Source organism: Littorina saxatilis, linkage group LG1 (assembly GCF_037325665.1).
Source record: "Littorina saxatilis isolate snail1 linkage group LG1, US_GU_Lsax_2.0, whole genome shotgun sequence".
NCBI lineage: Eukaryota > Metazoa > Mollusca > Gastropoda > Littorinimorpha > Littorinidae > Littorina > Littorina saxatilis.
Genome location: NC_090245.1, coordinates 43,309,444 through 43,326,881, shown reverse-complemented (window position 1 = coordinate 43,326,881; position 17,438 = coordinate 43,309,444). Strand labels below are relative to the sequence as shown.

At 42.7% G+C, this 17,438-nt stretch overlaps 2 protein-coding genes and 1 long non-coding RNA gene across 3 annotated transcripts in view; all 3 read left to right on the top strand.

Annotated features, from left to right (window-relative positions):
- Window positions 1-4,187, top strand: part of LOC138970619 (uncharacterized) — a 42,809-nt gene extending 38,622 nt beyond the window's left edge. The window contains exon 6 of the mRNA XM_070343086.1: window positions 1,308-4,187. Within this exon, the coding sequence (XP_070199187.1) occupies window positions 1,308-3,731 (2,424 nt within the window). The 3' untranslated portion in view covers window positions 3,732-4,187. The remainder of the gene's footprint in view (window positions 1-1,307) is intronic.
- Window positions 1-17,438, top strand: part of LOC138970656 (uncharacterized) — a 273,936-nt gene that overhangs the window by 244,224 nt on the left and 12,274 nt on the right. The window lies entirely within an intron of this gene.
- Window positions 4,438-9,230, top strand: LOC138970644 (mucin-22-like). Its single transcript, XM_070343112.1, has 2 exons — window positions 4,438-6,506; window positions 8,153-9,230. Exons 1-2 carry the CDS (start codon window positions 5,549-5,551, stop codon window positions 8,395-8,397), a joined length of 1,203 nt encoding a protein of 400 aa, XP_070199213.1. The 5' UTR covers window positions 4,438-5,548; the 3' UTR covers window positions 8,398-9,230.

Here is a 17,438-nt window from a genome sequence, read left to right as displayed (position 1 = left end):
TTTCTTTGAAGTGCAAAACAGGGGTTCTCAGGTCTGGCTTTTGATATAATGGCGTGTTAACACTTTCGTGACGGGAGGTGACTATATTAGTAATAGCGCTGCAACGCCCACGGACGGGAAGTGACTATTTTAGTATTAGACATACAAGGTACACGACTCGTGATTGCTTCCCGGTTTTTGAAGCTTGCAGTAAATTGAGTTGTTTCCCTTGATACACGTGGTTTTCTCTTCCGGCTTGATCAAATTAGTGCAGATTTCCGTGGTGTTTTTGAAAAAAAAAAAGGAATCGAAGGCGAGCCTTGTCACGGGAGGAGATTCTCCGGATGTTGGATCTTGAGGATCCTGTAGATCATGATACATCGTGTCGTTTTAGCCTCAAGAAAGCGATAATAGCAGTGATATTGAGGAAGAAACAGTCCCGTTGTTGCTAGTACGAGTCGGCAACTACACGTGGTAGGGGGTGATACTGCTAGACGAACATGTATCTCGGAATCGTGCAGGAGCTATGGGGGCGTGGCAGCACTGATAACAATGGATGGCTGGAGCCTTCAAATCCTTTTGGAATTGTTCATAGGTGTACAGTTGGTACTTTGTTGTGAAAATGTGACTTATATTCAATATGGATTACCTAGACATCATTTGGTGAGTGTTACAGTTTTGTTTCATTTGAGTCAGGATGCTGTGAGTGAATGCGTGATTTGCTTGTTTTTTTCTTTGTACTGTCTCCTTATTTCTGTGTACAATGTTAACAATATTTCAGCTAATTCATAGGTTTTACACCTTGTTTGGTTATAACATTATTTATAATACTTTCTGTTAAAAAATAACTTTTAAAAAAAGCAGTGGAAAATAAAACACACACAAAAAAACGTTAAAAAACACAAATTATCCCCCTTTCACCCCCCTTTCACCCCCCTTTGCTAAAACAAATCGCGTGACAAACTTATAAATAGCACGACTGAACTGGGCATCCATTTTTGAATTAGTACACAAAATTTGGTGGTGATTGGACTTAATTCAAGCTTGCTAGACAGATTTCTTTACAGTTACTGATTTTTGGGAAGTTTCTTGGTGGCAAGCTTGGGCAGGCAGGACGTTAACGCCGTGGCAGTGCTAGTCACAATAGTGTTAAAGTGTAATTTAGGATGTACACTGAAATGTCATTACTATTCACTCACCAGAAAAAAACTGCCCGGTATCACTCTGAATTGTTTGTTTTGTTTGAATGGGGATAACTTTGCTTTGTATGGAGAAAACAACATGCCAATGAAACAGTGCTGATGTAGCTTCAATATCTGTTGTTTCAGGAATTTAGAAGAACCATCCAAACTGGGAAGCATTTCACCACCAACAAAGAAGAGGATAACAGCAATTCTAACAGGACCAAGGCTAGTTTACATGAAACACTGAATACACCAGCTGATGTTAGAAAGAAAACACTGCCTGCAGATGCCACAGGGCAAGGAAAACCATCATCTGCAGCCGCCACAGAACAAAAAAGACCATCTTCATCTGCAACAAAATGTGAAAAAACAACTGTGGATGCTGCAGAACAGGAAAAAACATCTGCAGCTGCCACAAATTGTGAAAGACCAACCATGGATGACAAAAAACATGAAAGACCAACTGTGAAATCTGCAGAACACGAAAGACTCACAGTGGATGCCACAGAACAGGACAAACCATCTGCAGAGCATAAAAAAACAACTATAGATGCTGCAGAACAGGAACAACCATCTGCAGCTGCCACAAAACATGGAAAACCATCTGCAGAACATGAAAGACCAACTATAGATGCTGCAGAACAGGAACAACCATCTGCAGCGGCCACAAAACATAAACGACCATCTGCAACTGCCACCGAACATGAAAGACCATCTGCAGCTGCCACAGAACACGAAAGACCATCTGCAGCTACCACAGAACATGAAAGACCATCTACAGCTGCCACAGAACAGGAAAGACCATCTGCAGCTGCCACAGAACAGGAAAGACCATCTACAGCTGCCAAAGAACATGAAAGACCATCTACAGCTGCCACAGAACAGGAAAGACCATCTGCAGCTGCCACAGAACATGAAAGACCATCTGCAGCTGCCACAGAGCAGGGACAACCTTCTGCAGCTGCCACAAATCGTGAGAGACCAATCATTGATGACCCAAAAAATGGAAGACCATCCGCAGCTACCACAGATCATACAGATAAGAAAAATGAACACTCGAAGCAAGATAACATGCCTAAAGAAAGTAACCCCAATGAAGTTCTTGCAAGTGCTGCTCCAAAAAGTGCAAGGCCGAGGAAAAGATTAACTCTGGTGCCTCCAAGAAAATTTAAACAGGACCCCAAAACATGCAAGTATTTGAAAGGACAACTTGACATTCATGAAACTGCAGATGGCTTCATCCTTCCCTCAACTGAGCTGAAACATTATGAAAGAGAAGATACACCCCTCAAAGAAAAATTCTTGCTCAAAAGTCTTAAATTTGTTTGTGGGTGTATGAATTCAAGAAGGAATGGCACAATTTACTTTGGTGTCCCAGAAGGAGATACCCAGGATCAAGAGTTTGAGTACGCAGAAATTGTTGGAGTCTCCCTCGAAGAACATGAACGGAATGAATACTATGAGTGCTTTCATCGATTTTTGGAGAAGTGTTTTTTGAAGAAGAGTAAAGTAGTAAAGGAGTGTGTCTATGGCCCATACTTTGTAAGGATTAAGACACAGCAAACAGAATCAGAAAGGTTTGTCATAGAGGTCGATGTTGAGCCAGCTGCTGATACCTGTGTCGAAAATTATTTTGAGTTTGACCCTGGTCATATTAATAAGAATTTAAAAGAAGAAAAAGGAGTATATCTGAGGGGCATTGAAGGTGGAACAGTGCAGACAAGAAGATTACCATCTGATGCAACTGAGAAGTACAAAGAGGATTTACCTGCTATAGTCAAAAAACGAAAAGAAGAAGAAAAAAAATGGGAGGGATATATGGAGACAAGAACAAACGATGCAGCCAAAAAGCTGAAAGCCTTTATGAAAGAATGCGATGAGTCTGTTGACCCCGTTCTTTTGATTAGTAAACCAACTGAAAATGTAAAAGCTGACATGGATGCCTGTTTGAAGTTTGTGAAGCGAATTCCTTGGGTGGCTGTGCTTGATTTTGACTATCAGTCTTCAGAGGAAAATGGATTGCTGCATTTGCAGACCAGTTCTCCAAGCATCAAAAATGTGTTGCCTATTCCAGTCAAAACATTTGAGAAAAAGAAAGTAGAAAAACAAAAGGTAGAACTCAACATGTCACTTCAGACTCTCTGGTTTCTAGCAAATGGCAGTTCAGGAGATTGTGCTTTTGACCATCTTGAACAAAAAGACTGGCTGAAACAGTACTACCCTTTTGTCAGAAATGCAGTAGAATTTCTGCAGGACCCTTGTGTGATATCAAAGCAGAGGCATCACATTTTGATTCTAATTTCTGCAGAAATGGAAGAAGACATCATCAGAACTGCAGATGATATGGCAAGTGATCCAGATGTAGGGTTAGACAGTGCATTTTTTGTCTTTGATGAAGAGAGAACGCAGGAGTTATTCATATCAAAATCCATGTTTGGTGAAGATATCAAAACTCGAAGCTGCACAATGCCGTGGCAAGATGTGCAGCGTATTGTGAATGCCGTTTTGCAGTTCGACAGAAAGCATGACCACAAGCAGGTCATCACAGCTGGTGATACACCTTGCTAACTGTATCAATGCATGAAAATTAACCTTACGGTTCAAAGTGAGGAAACTTTTGCATATTAAAAACAATTTAAAAAAACATACAATTTTAGGTAAAAAAAAAAATGACTTTAAGCAGTGTAAAATAAAAATTTCAGATAGCCCCTTTACATTTTAAGTATGTTACCCAAAGTTTTCCAAACAATTCCTGCACTGAGTACGCAAATATTGTTTGTTCACCTGAGTAATCATTGAGTCTTGGCAATGAGAAGTGTTCATCTGTATGGACGGCCAGCCAGCTTGTATGTCTTTGTAAAAAATCTTAATATTGAGGTTTTCTCAGATGTGTTTGAAGCTGGAACTTTAAAACTTTGCACACTTGTTGGGTTTACTGATCTCCCGATATGACGCAAGTCTGGTTGACCCATGTCAAATTTCAAGGTTAGAGCTTGATGACCTACCAACTTGACCAATGTCTGGGCGGGGATGTAGCTCAGTCGGTAGCGCGCTGGATTTGTATCCAGTTGGCCGCTGTCAGCGTGAGTTCGTCCCCAAGTTCGGCGAGAGATTTATTTCTCAGAGTCAACTTTGTGTGCAGACTCTCCTCGGTGTCCGAACACCCCCGTGTGTACACGCAAGCACAAGACCAAGTGCGCACGAAAAAGATCCTGTAATCCATGTCAGAGTTCGGTGGGTTATAGAAACACGAAAATACCCAGCATGCCTCCCCCGAAATCGGCCTAAATGACGGGGTAAAAACGGTCATACACGTAAAATTCCACTCGTGCAAAAAACATGAGTAAACGTGGGAGTCTAAGCCCATGAACAAAGAAGAAGAAGAAGAAGAAGACCAATGTCTGTTTGACCCTTGTCAAATTTTGGGATCTCAGCGGGGTAGTATTCTGGTCATAAAATGAAAAATTATCAATGTTTTTTTTTGTTCTTTCTTTTTTACAGTTATATATAACTTTTGATGTGCTTTTCAGACCTTGGAACCCATACCATTTGCCATATTTTGTACGCATGATTGTCTAGAATACGATCAGTACGGTCAGTGGAAAAAAAGTAAGACGAGAAAAATTCCTGCTCTACTTTTCATCACAAGCGCATCCCAAAGCTGATCCAGTATTTTTACACATGATTACAGTTTTTTCAGTCAACATTGACATAAGCATTTGTTTTAAATGTATTGGTAAACTTTATTACGGTGCGATGGACGCTTGTTAAGCAATTGTTTGAATCCTGGATGTTCAAATGTTGGGTGGAGTACGCTGATTTTTTCTCAAAATACACCAAGTTTATTTGAGAATACTTTTTTCTTTGAAGTGCAAAACAGGGGTTCTCAGGTCTGGCTTTTGATATAATGGCGTGTTAAAGTGTAATTTAGGATGTACACTGAAATGTCATTACTATTCACTCACCAGAAAAAAACTGCCCGGTATCACTCTGAATTGTTTGTTTTGTTTGAATGGGGATAACTTTGCTTTGTATGGAGAAAACAACATGCCAATGAAACAGTGCTGATGTAGCTTCAATATCTGTTGTTTCAGGAATTTAGAAGAACCATCCAAACTGGGAAGCATTTCACCACCAACAAAGAAGAGGATAACAGCAATTCTAACAGGACCAAGGCTAGTTTACATGAAACACTGAATACACCAGCTGATGTTAGAAAGAAAACACTGCCTGCAGATGCCACAGGGCAAGGAAAACCATCATCTGCAGCCGCCACAGAACAAAAAAGACCATCTTCATCTGCAACAAAATGTGAAAAAACAACTGTGGATGCTGCAGAACAGGAAAAAACATCTGCAGCTGCCACAAATTGTGAAAGACCAACCATGGATGACAAAAAACATGAAAGACCAACTGTGAAATCTGCAGAACACGAAAGACTCACAGTGGATGCCACAGAACAGGACAAACCATCTGCAGAGCATAAAAAAACAACTATAGATGCTGCAGAACAGGAACAACCATCTGCAACTGCCACCGAACATGAAAGACCATCTGCAGAACATGAAAGACCATCTATAGATATTGCAGAACAGGAACAACCATCTGCAGCGGCCACAAAACATAAAAGACCATCTGCAGCTGCCACAGAACATGAGAGACCATCTGCAGCTGCCACAGAACACGAAAGACCATCTGCAGCTGCCACAGAACATGAAAGACCATCTACTGCTGCCACAGAACATGAAAGACCATCTGCAGCTGCCACAGAACATGAAAGACCATCTGCAGCTGCCACAGAACATGAAAGACCATCTACTGCTGCCACAGAACATGAAAGACCATCTGCAGCTGCCACAGAACATGAAAGACCATCTGCAGCTGCCACAGAGCAGGGACAACCTTCTGCAGCTGCCACAAATCGTGAGAGACCAATCATTGATGACCCAAAAAATGGAAGACCATCCGCAGCTACCACAGATCATGCAAGCCCACGGTCTTTAAATGCCACAGGATGTGAAAGAATACCAAATGCTGATGCTGAATTATTGCCTTCTGCAAGTGCAACAGAACATGGAACGACACCGTCTGCAGAGCATGAAACACCACTTTCCACAGCTGCAACAGAACACAAAGTTGCATTGTCTGCAAATACGAGAGGGAATGAAACACTTCCATCAGCTACAGAACATCAAATACAATTGTCCAGAGATGCCTTGAAAGCACCATCATCAGAAGACGCCACAGAACATGAAACAGCACTGTCTCTTGGTACCGTAGGACAGGAAACAACTCCTCCTCTAAATGTGGAACATGAAACATCACCAAATTCAAGAATGGGGGGTAAGTTTTTCAGCTGTACCCATTGGTTAGAGAGATGTCAAATCGTAAAAAAAAAAATATTTTGATATCATGCTTTAGTCCAGATCTCCAAACTAAATTGCTATTTGAACAAATAAAATTCAAAAACACATTCTGAAGCTTGAGCTTTGAAACTTGGTTTTTGAGTCACTTGAGAAAATGTGACTCTATGTAATCGGTCAGTGTTAGTCTGTCCGGCCGTCCGGCCGGCCGGCCGTCCGGCCGGCCGTCCGGCCGGCCGTCCGTAGACACCACCTTAACGTTGGACTTTTCTCGGAAACTATCAAAGCGATCGGGCTCATATTTTGTTTAGTCGTGACCTCCAATGACCTCTACACTTTAACGATGGTTTCGTTGACCTTTGACCTTTTTCAAGGTCACAGGTCAGCGTCAAAGGAAAAATTAGACATTTTATATCTTTGACAAAGTTCATCGGATGTGATTGAAACTTTGTAGGATTATTCTTTACATCAAAGTATTTACATCTGTAGCCTTTTACGAACGTTATCAGAAAAACAAGGGAGATAACTAGCCTTTTCTGTTCGGCAACACACAACTTAACGTTGGGCTTTTCTCGGAAACTATAAAAGTGACCGGGCTCAAATTTTATGTGAACGTGACTCCCAGTGACCTCTACACTTTGACGTCTGCTTTGGTGACCTTTGACCTTTTTCAAGGTCACAGGTATGTCTTGAAGGAAAAAAATTGAAATATCATATCTCTGAAACTATTCATCGGATTTGATTCAAACTTTATAGGATTAATTCTTTACATCAAATTATTTACATCTGTATTGTGTTGTGAATAGCAATTTCTTCCTGTCCATCTGATGCCTCATATAATATTCAGAACTGCGAAAGTGACTCGATCGAGCGTTTGCTCTTCTTGTTTTGTTTAGCTCTAATAATCCTCACATATTATGTTTGTTTACTTGATCACCATTATCTAAGTTACATTGAGGACAACTTGTTGCTGAAAATGGAATAATATGACATTTTAAGACTAGACGGTACTTTTCTCATAAGTTTTAACAGCTACATTCTTCAAACTTGGCACACTGATAAGCCCATCATGAACCCGGAATGTTTTGCACTGTGCAGTGGATCTCAGTAAATTTCAGGGTCACTGCTATCACACAAATAAATGCTATCAACAATGGTTTTTCTTGAAAAAATTGTACAGTGATCAAACTGAGACTTTCCAAAAATGCAGAATAATTTACATATTGTGGAAGATGCTTTTCGTTTATAAAAGTCAATGCTGGAAGAAGTTTCGGTTCAGGGTTGAGGTGTTCCAGGGAATATTTAATTCTCCAAAATGCAAAATCCCTTTTTCGTTTCTCTAACAAAAGGGAATAAAGCATAGGATTGAAGCTTGCAAGATTTGGAAGTTTTTCAGTGCCACAGTTTACCATCTGATATACCTAACTAGATGATACTTGTTATTCAGTGAAGGGAAACAATGGCTGGAAATGTCACTTCAACATTTGTACAGTCATGAACATGAGTTTCACCTCAGAGTTGCAGCTTCACTTATGTTGCAAATCATGCCTTGTCAGTGTCATCATACAAAATCATGAAAAATTGCTGCATACAAATGTTTGAATTTGTGTTACTTTTATGTTGCAGCTAAAACCAGCATAACCAGAGATGCAAACCTAAATGAGGTGCACGCCTGGCTGGTGAGAACATGTGGCCTGTCAGAAGATAACCTTGGGGACTTTGATGTGATGGATGGAAAGACTCTGTTCAGTTACACTGAATGTGCGCGCCTTCGTGAGCGAGGCTGGTACTACATATTGTTCATACGAAATGACAAACACAGGTTACAAGCGATAACGCGCAAAAGTACTGGTTTATTATTTTACATCTGACACTAAGGTATCAGTAATGCATATATAGTTACAGTACTACGTAATGAGATACTACGTATTGCGATACTACTTATTGCGGTAAAAAACTTATGGACAGAAAGAAAAAGAGAAAAAGAAAACAAATTATTAGACATGGCAAAAGTATCAAATGCATTAACAAGACACGAGAAGTAAAAACAAGAAAAATAAACAATCACAAGACAGGCAAAGACAAACAGACAAGAAAGTTACAATTACCAAACACTCGTTGGTTAGTCCTTCAACAACAATAAAGAGTTACGTTCTGTACGTTCAACAACAATAAAGAATTACGTTCCGTACGTTCAACAATACCATAAGCACTAAGAATACTCAAGAAACTTAGCATACATACGTTTAAAACCAAAATGGCTACTTTCAGAAAAATACAAAAACGTTGACTCATCAGGCCAGGAATACAAAGCAAACTGTCATACCAAAAAAGTCTAACGACAACGTTCCTGCGTTAATCAAAGTCACAAACAAGATATTTACTCATCCACTTTCCCTCAATAACGTTACAAGAAATAAGCCCGTTTACAAACGATCACCACAGACCGCAAGCTTCTTTTACCTAAATTCTTTTAACGTAAGGCTGAAAAAGTCGGAGAAAACGTTTCACTTCGAACTTCGTTAACCACAGAAAACACAAGTTATCATTATAAACATTAGCGACTTTCTAGCGTCTACAAAACATTGCTGTACGTTCACAACACTAGAACAGTTGAACACACAATAAAGAAACACTACAACAAGTCAGACTTTCAACTCACGTTATACATAAACAACTCACAAAGTCATTACAAAATGGCGACCAAAACACAACACAAACAAGTAACAACAAAATTACCTTATGCGCTGTGTGGGTTGACCAGCAGTACCAAAAACGTGTTGCCTCACAAACGAAGGGCACAAAACGATTCACACTTGAGAAACAACTGTCTCCAAGAACATTACGTTGACGTTAAAACATAAGAAACACTCCGTTGGTTCACTTGATAACCTTCATACGTTTACATCAAAACCAAACGCTTCCTAAAACCCTCAGATCGACTGACGAGACAGGAGTCAAGCAGCGGTATTTATGGAAACAAAAACCTAACATGGAATAGTTATTCAAAAGTCAAAGGTCACCGGATTGACCAACCAACAACATTCCTAAGACAGAATCGGGTGAAACTACTATTTTACAACCAATCAGTAACCGATCACGCACTCCGTGCATGCTCAAAACTTAAAACGGTATATTTAACAGAAAGAAGACCAAGGAACTAGCTGACATCACAAAGCTAAAAACACGTGAGTCACACGTATTCTAAAACTTGCAACGCAGATTCGCAGGGCTCACCTCAAAATCAAGACACGAAAAAAAGCACGTGAATCTCACGGTGTTCTAGAACTAAACGACGCAGTTTGTGACGCTCCGACCAAAACCAGGTCACAACAACTGAACAAGGAGCACGTGAATTTCACGTAAAAATATTAACGCTCCACAAAACGGGTCACAACAAGGTGCCACAATAAAAACACGGTTTACTTCTTTTTACATCGTGCAATGACTTGAGCAAACGTAATTACAACAAAAAGTAGGTGAATGCATGCCACATCGGCATGCACACTCCCACCGGAAATTATATTAATATAATTTACTTCAAAAACCTTTGTACAAATATATTCCTTATATCAAAAGAAGAATAACGCAGATTTAGACATTTCAAATTTACAACTCAAAATCATTGTGTTGCAAAACATTTACACAACAATATTATGGTTCAATCACTTTCAGGGTTTCAACACATCACGTTTCAACTAAATGCCGTTAGTCATTTACTCGACGGCATAAAAAAAAAAAACGCACCACTTAAACCATAAATGTCTGTTACATCATCTGGTATAAAAACAAACTGCAACAATCTACAACTGTCAAATTGGAAACACACTCCAAAGTTCAATGTTCTTTCAGTTCGCTTACACAGCTTTGTCTTTGTGATTTTCACGATCAACTAACACAGTCATTTTGTGAATAGGTCGCTCTAATATGCGACTATCACCAGTGGGACGGCCGTGATTGTCTAGAGCCTTTGTTCCAACATGCACTTTCACTCGTCTGACCAGTCCATCAGATCCAGGCATCACCTCGATTACACGAGCCATGCACCACTCTGATCTGCACAAGTTCTGGTCATGCAAGACAACAACATCTCCCACCTGTACGTTTGCCTGGGGACGTTGCCAGACACGACGTTTCTGCAAAAGTGAAAGGTACTGGCTCTTCCATAGCAGCCAGAATTCGTCTGCCATCCGCTGGACACAGCGCCAACGTTTCCTGGCGTACAGGTCTGGATCTTCAAACACACCAGGGGGCGGAAGGATGGCACCTGACTTCATGGTGAGGACGTGGTTGGGGGTCAAAGCGTGGTCCATCTGCCGATTCCAATGACTCGACAGACAGTGGTCGACTGTTCACGATGGCCATCACCTCGTATAGGAACGTACGAAGTGATGAGGTAGTGAGACGCTGGCCTGATCTTCTGAGAAGACCATTCAGGATGCTGCGTACCGTTCGGATCTGACGCTCCCAAACGCCACCCATGTGACTAGCTGCAGGGGGGTTGAACTTGAACTCACATTTGCTTTCCAGCATCTTTGATGTCAGTCGTTCAGAGTCCATCTCCTTCCATGCCAGTTTGAACTCGTTGCATGCACCTACAAAGTTCGTTCCTTTGTCACACCGAATGCGTGATATGTTTCCTCGCATGGAGACAACAATGCGTAGGGCGTTGATGAAGGAATCACTTGACATGTCATCCAGGGTTTCAATGTGGATTGCCCTAGAGGCAAAATACGTCACGATCAGCCCGTACAAGATTAATGTCATGAACTTGACGCAGTCATCACGGTACCCTTGTTTTTTCTGGCGTTTCAGGCCCTTCAGATGCTTGACTGCGGCACCTCTATTGTCGGGGAGGGACGGTTTCTCTGGTCGAAATGGTGAGGGCATCTCGTAGTGACCAGCTTCGTTGATCTTCACGTTTTCCTTCACGATCTTCGCAAACTTTACATCGTCCTGGGACATGGATCCTGAGTCACTTGCAAAGTCTCTTTCCATAACATGTAATGGGTCAGTACACGAGACTTCGTCCACCTGTACCTTGTAGACGTGAGCTACACGTTCTTCTTCCCTCGATCCTGGCTTGACGATGACGCGCATGGACGAGGCTATGCCATCAAAGGCGACGGAATGCGGTGCCTTGCCGACGATGCTCCAACCTAACTTAGTCTCTACTGCGAATGGCAGTCCTTGGACAACGTTTAGGGGCATGAGGGCTTCAGCGCAGTCGTAGCCAATGAGGAGGCCTGCTTCACAGTCAGGGTACAAGGGGGGCAGTTTTGGAGACAGGTGTTGGAGATGTGGGTAAGCTTTGACAGTCTCTGAGGTGGGGATATGAGTGGGGTCAACGGTCAGATAAGGTCGTGAGATGGCAGAAGGGAGCCTGACAAACTCACTGGAGGTAGGAGAGCGGACACGCAATCCAGAGTACTTCCTGCCGGAGACCACAGCATTGTCCTCAGTCAGTGTGGAGACCCTGAGTGTAGTCGGCTGCGATTTGGCTTTAACTTCTTCAGCCACTGACTGCACTACAAAAGTGGCGTTGGACATAGTGTCCAGTAGTGCGTACGTCAGCACCTCTACGTTGGGGTTAGAGTCACTGGAAACGAGAACGGGAACGATCATAGACGTGAAACCGATGCTGTTTTCCTCGCTGGCCTTAAGAGCAGACACCGTAGGAGTCGACGATGACAGTGGCTCTTGAACGTCAGCAGCAGAGGTACGGTAATTGTTCTTGTGTTCACTCGCCCCTTTGTTTTCACTCATACTGTTCTGATATTTGAAATTGTCATCATGAAGACAAGTGGGATGAGCCTTCTTGCACTTCTTGCACGTCTGTTTCTGCATACATTGACGGCTCTGGTGATCCTTACTTCTGAGACATCCGTAGCAGATACGGTTCTTGAACAGAAAATCTCGTATCTCAACCAGAGGCTTCACTATGAGTTCCTTACATGTCCCAGCGTCATGGTCCGGAAGTTGACAGTGCAGACATGCGGTGACATCCTCTGTCAGGGTTGACAGGTTCGTTGTGAACTTTCTTGGTGTCCCCGATGCACTTGTCAAGCCGAAAACAGGGTCGTTAGAAATGTCTGCTTCGAGAGTAACGAACGACACGAGTTCATTGAACAGAGGATACCTCTTCTTTTCAACCTTAGTTCGAGCAACTGTTCTAGACCATCTGTGACTCATCCAGTCTGGGAGCTTTCCGACGATCTTCCGTAAGTACTGGGCATCATCCAGGATGCTCAGTCCACCAACTTCCTGGGCAGCAACGGAACATTGCTGCAAGAAATCGGCCAGACTTCTGAGTCCCTTGGGATCCTTGCTTTTGACTGGGGTCCATTCGTCCAGCTTGGTCCGGAAAGCTTGCGAAACGACGTATGAGTTGCCGAACCGATTTTCCAGCACTTCCATGGCTCTCTCGTAGGCATCACCTTCTCTCAGCAGAAAGAAGCCGGTCACGGCCTCCTTTGCTTGACCTCCGATGTACCGTTGCAGATACAATAACTTCTCACTGCTGGTTATGTTTTGTCTCTCGATGAGGAACGAAAACGACGATCTCCAAATTGGATATTGGAGAGGGTCACCAACAAAAATGCACGGCTCCTGCATCGGCAAACGGTTGATCATCAGAGCGTCTGATAGGGTTTTGGCAAGAGAGTCCATAGGAGTGTCCTGCTTGGCAGGAGTAGCAAGTGGACGTTGGTAGTACGCAGACGGGGGGTAGGAGGCAAATGGACGATCTGCATGACATTCCTTGTCAAAGTTCATGTACGCAGGGGGCCTTGCGTTTTCGTTTCCCCAGATAACTTTGGGGGTGGTCTGATGTGGGTCCAGGAATGTGGGCACGAAAGGCTCTGGTTTGGGATGTAGGTGGGTATCATAGGGGAAACAGGGTGGGGTAACTTGAAAACGTCTGTGGTCCATGCGTTGGTGACGTTCTTCTGGGAAGTAGGTGTGTCGTTCTTGCGTCTCATCACCTTCCCTTGTCTCTGGTAGGTGATAGGACCAACCTGTGTGGTCGAGATCAGGCGGGCGAGAGCCTGTGACGCTTGTCGTTGAGTGTCCAACGTTGTGCAGAGGCGGCTGACCAGTGTATGCACCGAGAGGGTGCTGCAGTGTGGTCAGCAGCGCTGTAGGCCGCATGGAGGATGTAGTTGCAGCCGTCGTGTAGTTGGGTGTGAAGGGCTCCCGATGGATGAAAGGAGCGCTCGTTCCGGCGTGATGGGGGGCGTTGACATCCTCTCTACGTTGAGGTCCGTACGCCTCGTAGGTGGCGTTGTTGGTAGTAGCGGCGCTTGTAGAGGCGCTGACTCCAACGACGAGGTCCACGACAGGTAACGCGTGCTGTCGTGGCTCAGTCGTTGTGGTTCCTGCGACGAAGTTGGTGACAGCAGCGTTGACGTTGACAGTAGAGATGTCACGGGTGCTGGCGGCTTGGCAGACAGGAACAGACGTGAAGTCCATGGCTGGCTGGTGTGTCCTTTGGTCAGCAATGACGGCGGCTTGGCAGACAGGAACAGACGTGGCGTCCAAGGCTGGCTGGTGTGTCCCTGGGTCAGCAATGACGGCAGCACCTGTCCCTATTCCTATCGCTGTTTGTTCATTGGTTAGAGAAGGGGCTTCAAGACTGTACAGGGGAACGGAAGGACGAGGGTGGAACCTAGTGTTCAACAAATCGACTGACGGTAGATCAGGGAGATCCTGCTGAACTGTATCACATTGTTCTAGTACCCGTATCCTAGCCTGCCGCTCTCTGTTGATATTTTGGCGTTCAGTAAACTTGATAAACCTCAACGCCTTCTTCTGCTTAAGTTCATCAAGAGCTGCTTCAGCTGCATCGTTAGCCTGCCTTTCAGCTTCTTTAACATCTGCTTCAGCCTTCCTTTCCGCTTCTTTAAGAACTGCTTCAGCTGCTACAGCTGCATCGTTAGCCTGCCTTTCAGCTTCTTTAACATCTGCTTCAGCCTTCCTTTCCGCTTCTTTAAGAACTGCTTCAGCTGCTACAGCTGCGTCTCTAGCTTTCCTAGCTGCTGTCCTCTCAACTTGTTGTTGTTGCAAGAGATCTAGTTCACTGAGCTGAGCTTCCTTTATGGCTTCTGCTTCGACCTTAATGCCAATAGACACAGCCTCTAGCTTAAGAGTCAATTTAGCCTCTTCAGAGCTAACACTTCCAGAGCGGAAAGACTCAGGGTGAGAACCGGCTAAGCTACCTGATCTTCTGCTGCCTGACTTGAAGCTAGCTGGCTTGTAAATGGCTGACCTCATGCTAGCCGTTTTATGGCTGACAGGCTTGACACTGACTGACTTGTGGGTGGATGACCCAACGCTAGGTGTAACACTGCTATGCCTGGAAGTAGGCTCCTTAGCCACCTGCACACTAGTCGTTTGTCTGACAAGAGCTTGATCAATGTAAAACATAATGTTCTGAACTGCCCTTTGAACATCCTCCCAGCTGTCCTGAACGATTTCACCGCTACCAATCATACAAAGAACTTTCTCAATGTCACCAAGATCCTTGTACATGCTCAAAATAACCTTTTTTTGACTGGTTACTGACTCTTTATTAGGAGTTTCTTGTTTAAGCTCTGTTACTATCTCATCGATTGCTCGTTCCAAGAATATTCGTTGTCTTACAAAGTTTCTAGTTTTGATCTCAATCTGGTAGTCTCTACCTTGTTCAGTAGGCTTAATGTCACGCCTAGGCCTTTGAGAATGTTCATCTTCATCGCCGTTAATGTCATAACCTGAAGCTTCCAATGGTTTATCAGCTGGAATCTCCTCCATTACAATGCTCGCTTATTCAAAAGCACTAAAAACCTACATAAGGTTTATCTGTTTATAAAGTAAAATGAATCGATCTGAGGGTCGTTTGGGATAATACACAAAAGTCACAAAAAATGCGCCGGATACGGAGTAGGAAGATCTCTAACCGACAAGTTGATCTATGTCGAACTATGGTTCACTAACACAGTGACAGGTAACAATAAAGTCTTTTGCTGGTTATCAACAGCTACGTTTACGTTCATTGAGCGTCAATAACAAAAGTTCTTTACATTCACTTGGCTGGACTTCAGCTAAGTTTGTTTACTTTAGCTAAAGTTCTTTCACTGGGCGTCAGCAGCTAAGTTTTTTTACTGGGCGACAGCAAGCCAAGTTTTTTACTGGGCGACAGCAACTAAGTTTTTTACTGGACGACAGCAACTAAAGTTTTTTACTGTGCGCGCCTTCGTGAGCGAGGCTGGTACTACATATTGTTCATACGAAATGACAAACACAGGTTACAAGCGATAACGCGCAAAAGTACTGGTTTATTATTTTACATCTGACACTAAGGTATCAGTAATGCATATATAGTTACAGTACTACGTAATGAGATACTACGTATTGCGATACTACTTATTGCGGTAAAAAACTTATGGACAGAAAGAAAAAGAGAAAAGAAAACAAATTATTAGACATGGCAAAAGTATCAAATGCATTAACAAGACACGAGAAGTAAAAACAAGAAAAATAAACAATCACAAGACAGGCAAAGACAAACAGACAAGAAAGTTACAATTACCAAACACTCGTTGGTTAGTCCTTCAACAACAATAAAGAGTTACGTTCTGTACGTTCAACAACAATAAAGAATTACGTTCCGTACGTTCAACAATACCATAAGCACTAAGAATACTCAAGAAACTTAGCATACATACGTTTAAAACCAAAATGGCTACTTTCAGAAAAATACAAAAACGTTGACTCATCAGGCCAGGAATACAAAGCAAACTGTCATACCAAAAAAGTCTAACGACAACGTTCCTGCGTTAATCAAAGTCACAAACAAGATATTTACTCATCCACTTTCCCTCAATAACGTTACAAGAAATAAGCCCGTTTACAAACGATCACCACAGACCGCAAGCTTCTTTTACCTAAATTCTTTTAACGTAAGGCTGAAAAAGTCGGAGAAAACGTTTCACTTCGAACTTCGTTAACCACAGAAAACACAAGTTATCATTATAAACATTAGCGACTTTCTAGCGTCTACAAAACATTGCTGTACGTTCACAACACTAGAACAGTTGAACACACAATAAAGAAACACTACAACAAGTCAGACTTTCAACTCACGTTATACATAAACAACTCACAAAGTCATTACAAAATGGCGACCAAAACACAACACAAACAAGTAACAACAAAATTACCTTATGCGCTGTGTGGGTTGACCAGCAGTACCAAAAACGTGTTGCCTCACAAACGAAGGGCACAAAACGATTCACACTTGAGAAACAACTGTCTCCAAGAACATTACGTTGACGTTAAAACATAAGAAACACTCCGTTGGTTCACTTGATAACCTTCATACGTTTACATCAAAACCAAACGCTTCCTAAAACCCTCAGATCGACTGACGAGACAGGAGTCAAGCAGCGGTATTTATGGAAACAAAAACCTAACATGGAATAGTTATTCAAAAGTCAAAGGTCACCGGATTGACCAACCAACAACATTCCTAAGACAGAATCGGGTGAAACTACTATTTTACAACCAATCAGTAACCGATCACGCACTCCGTGCATGCTCAAAACTTAAAACGGTATATTTAACAGAAAGAAGACCAAGGAACTAGCTGACATCACAAAGCTAAAAACACGTGAGTCACACGTATTCTAAAACTTGCAACGCAGATTCGCAGGGCTCACCTCAAAATCAAGACACGAAAAAAAGCACGTGAATCTCACGGTGTTCTAGAACTAAACGACGCAGTTTGTGACGCTCCGACCAAAACCAGGTCACAACAACTGAACAAGGAGCACGTGAATTTCACGTAAAAATATTAACGCTCCACAAAACGGGTCACAACAAGGTGCCACAATAAAAACACGGTTTACTTCTTTTTACATCGTGCAATGACTTG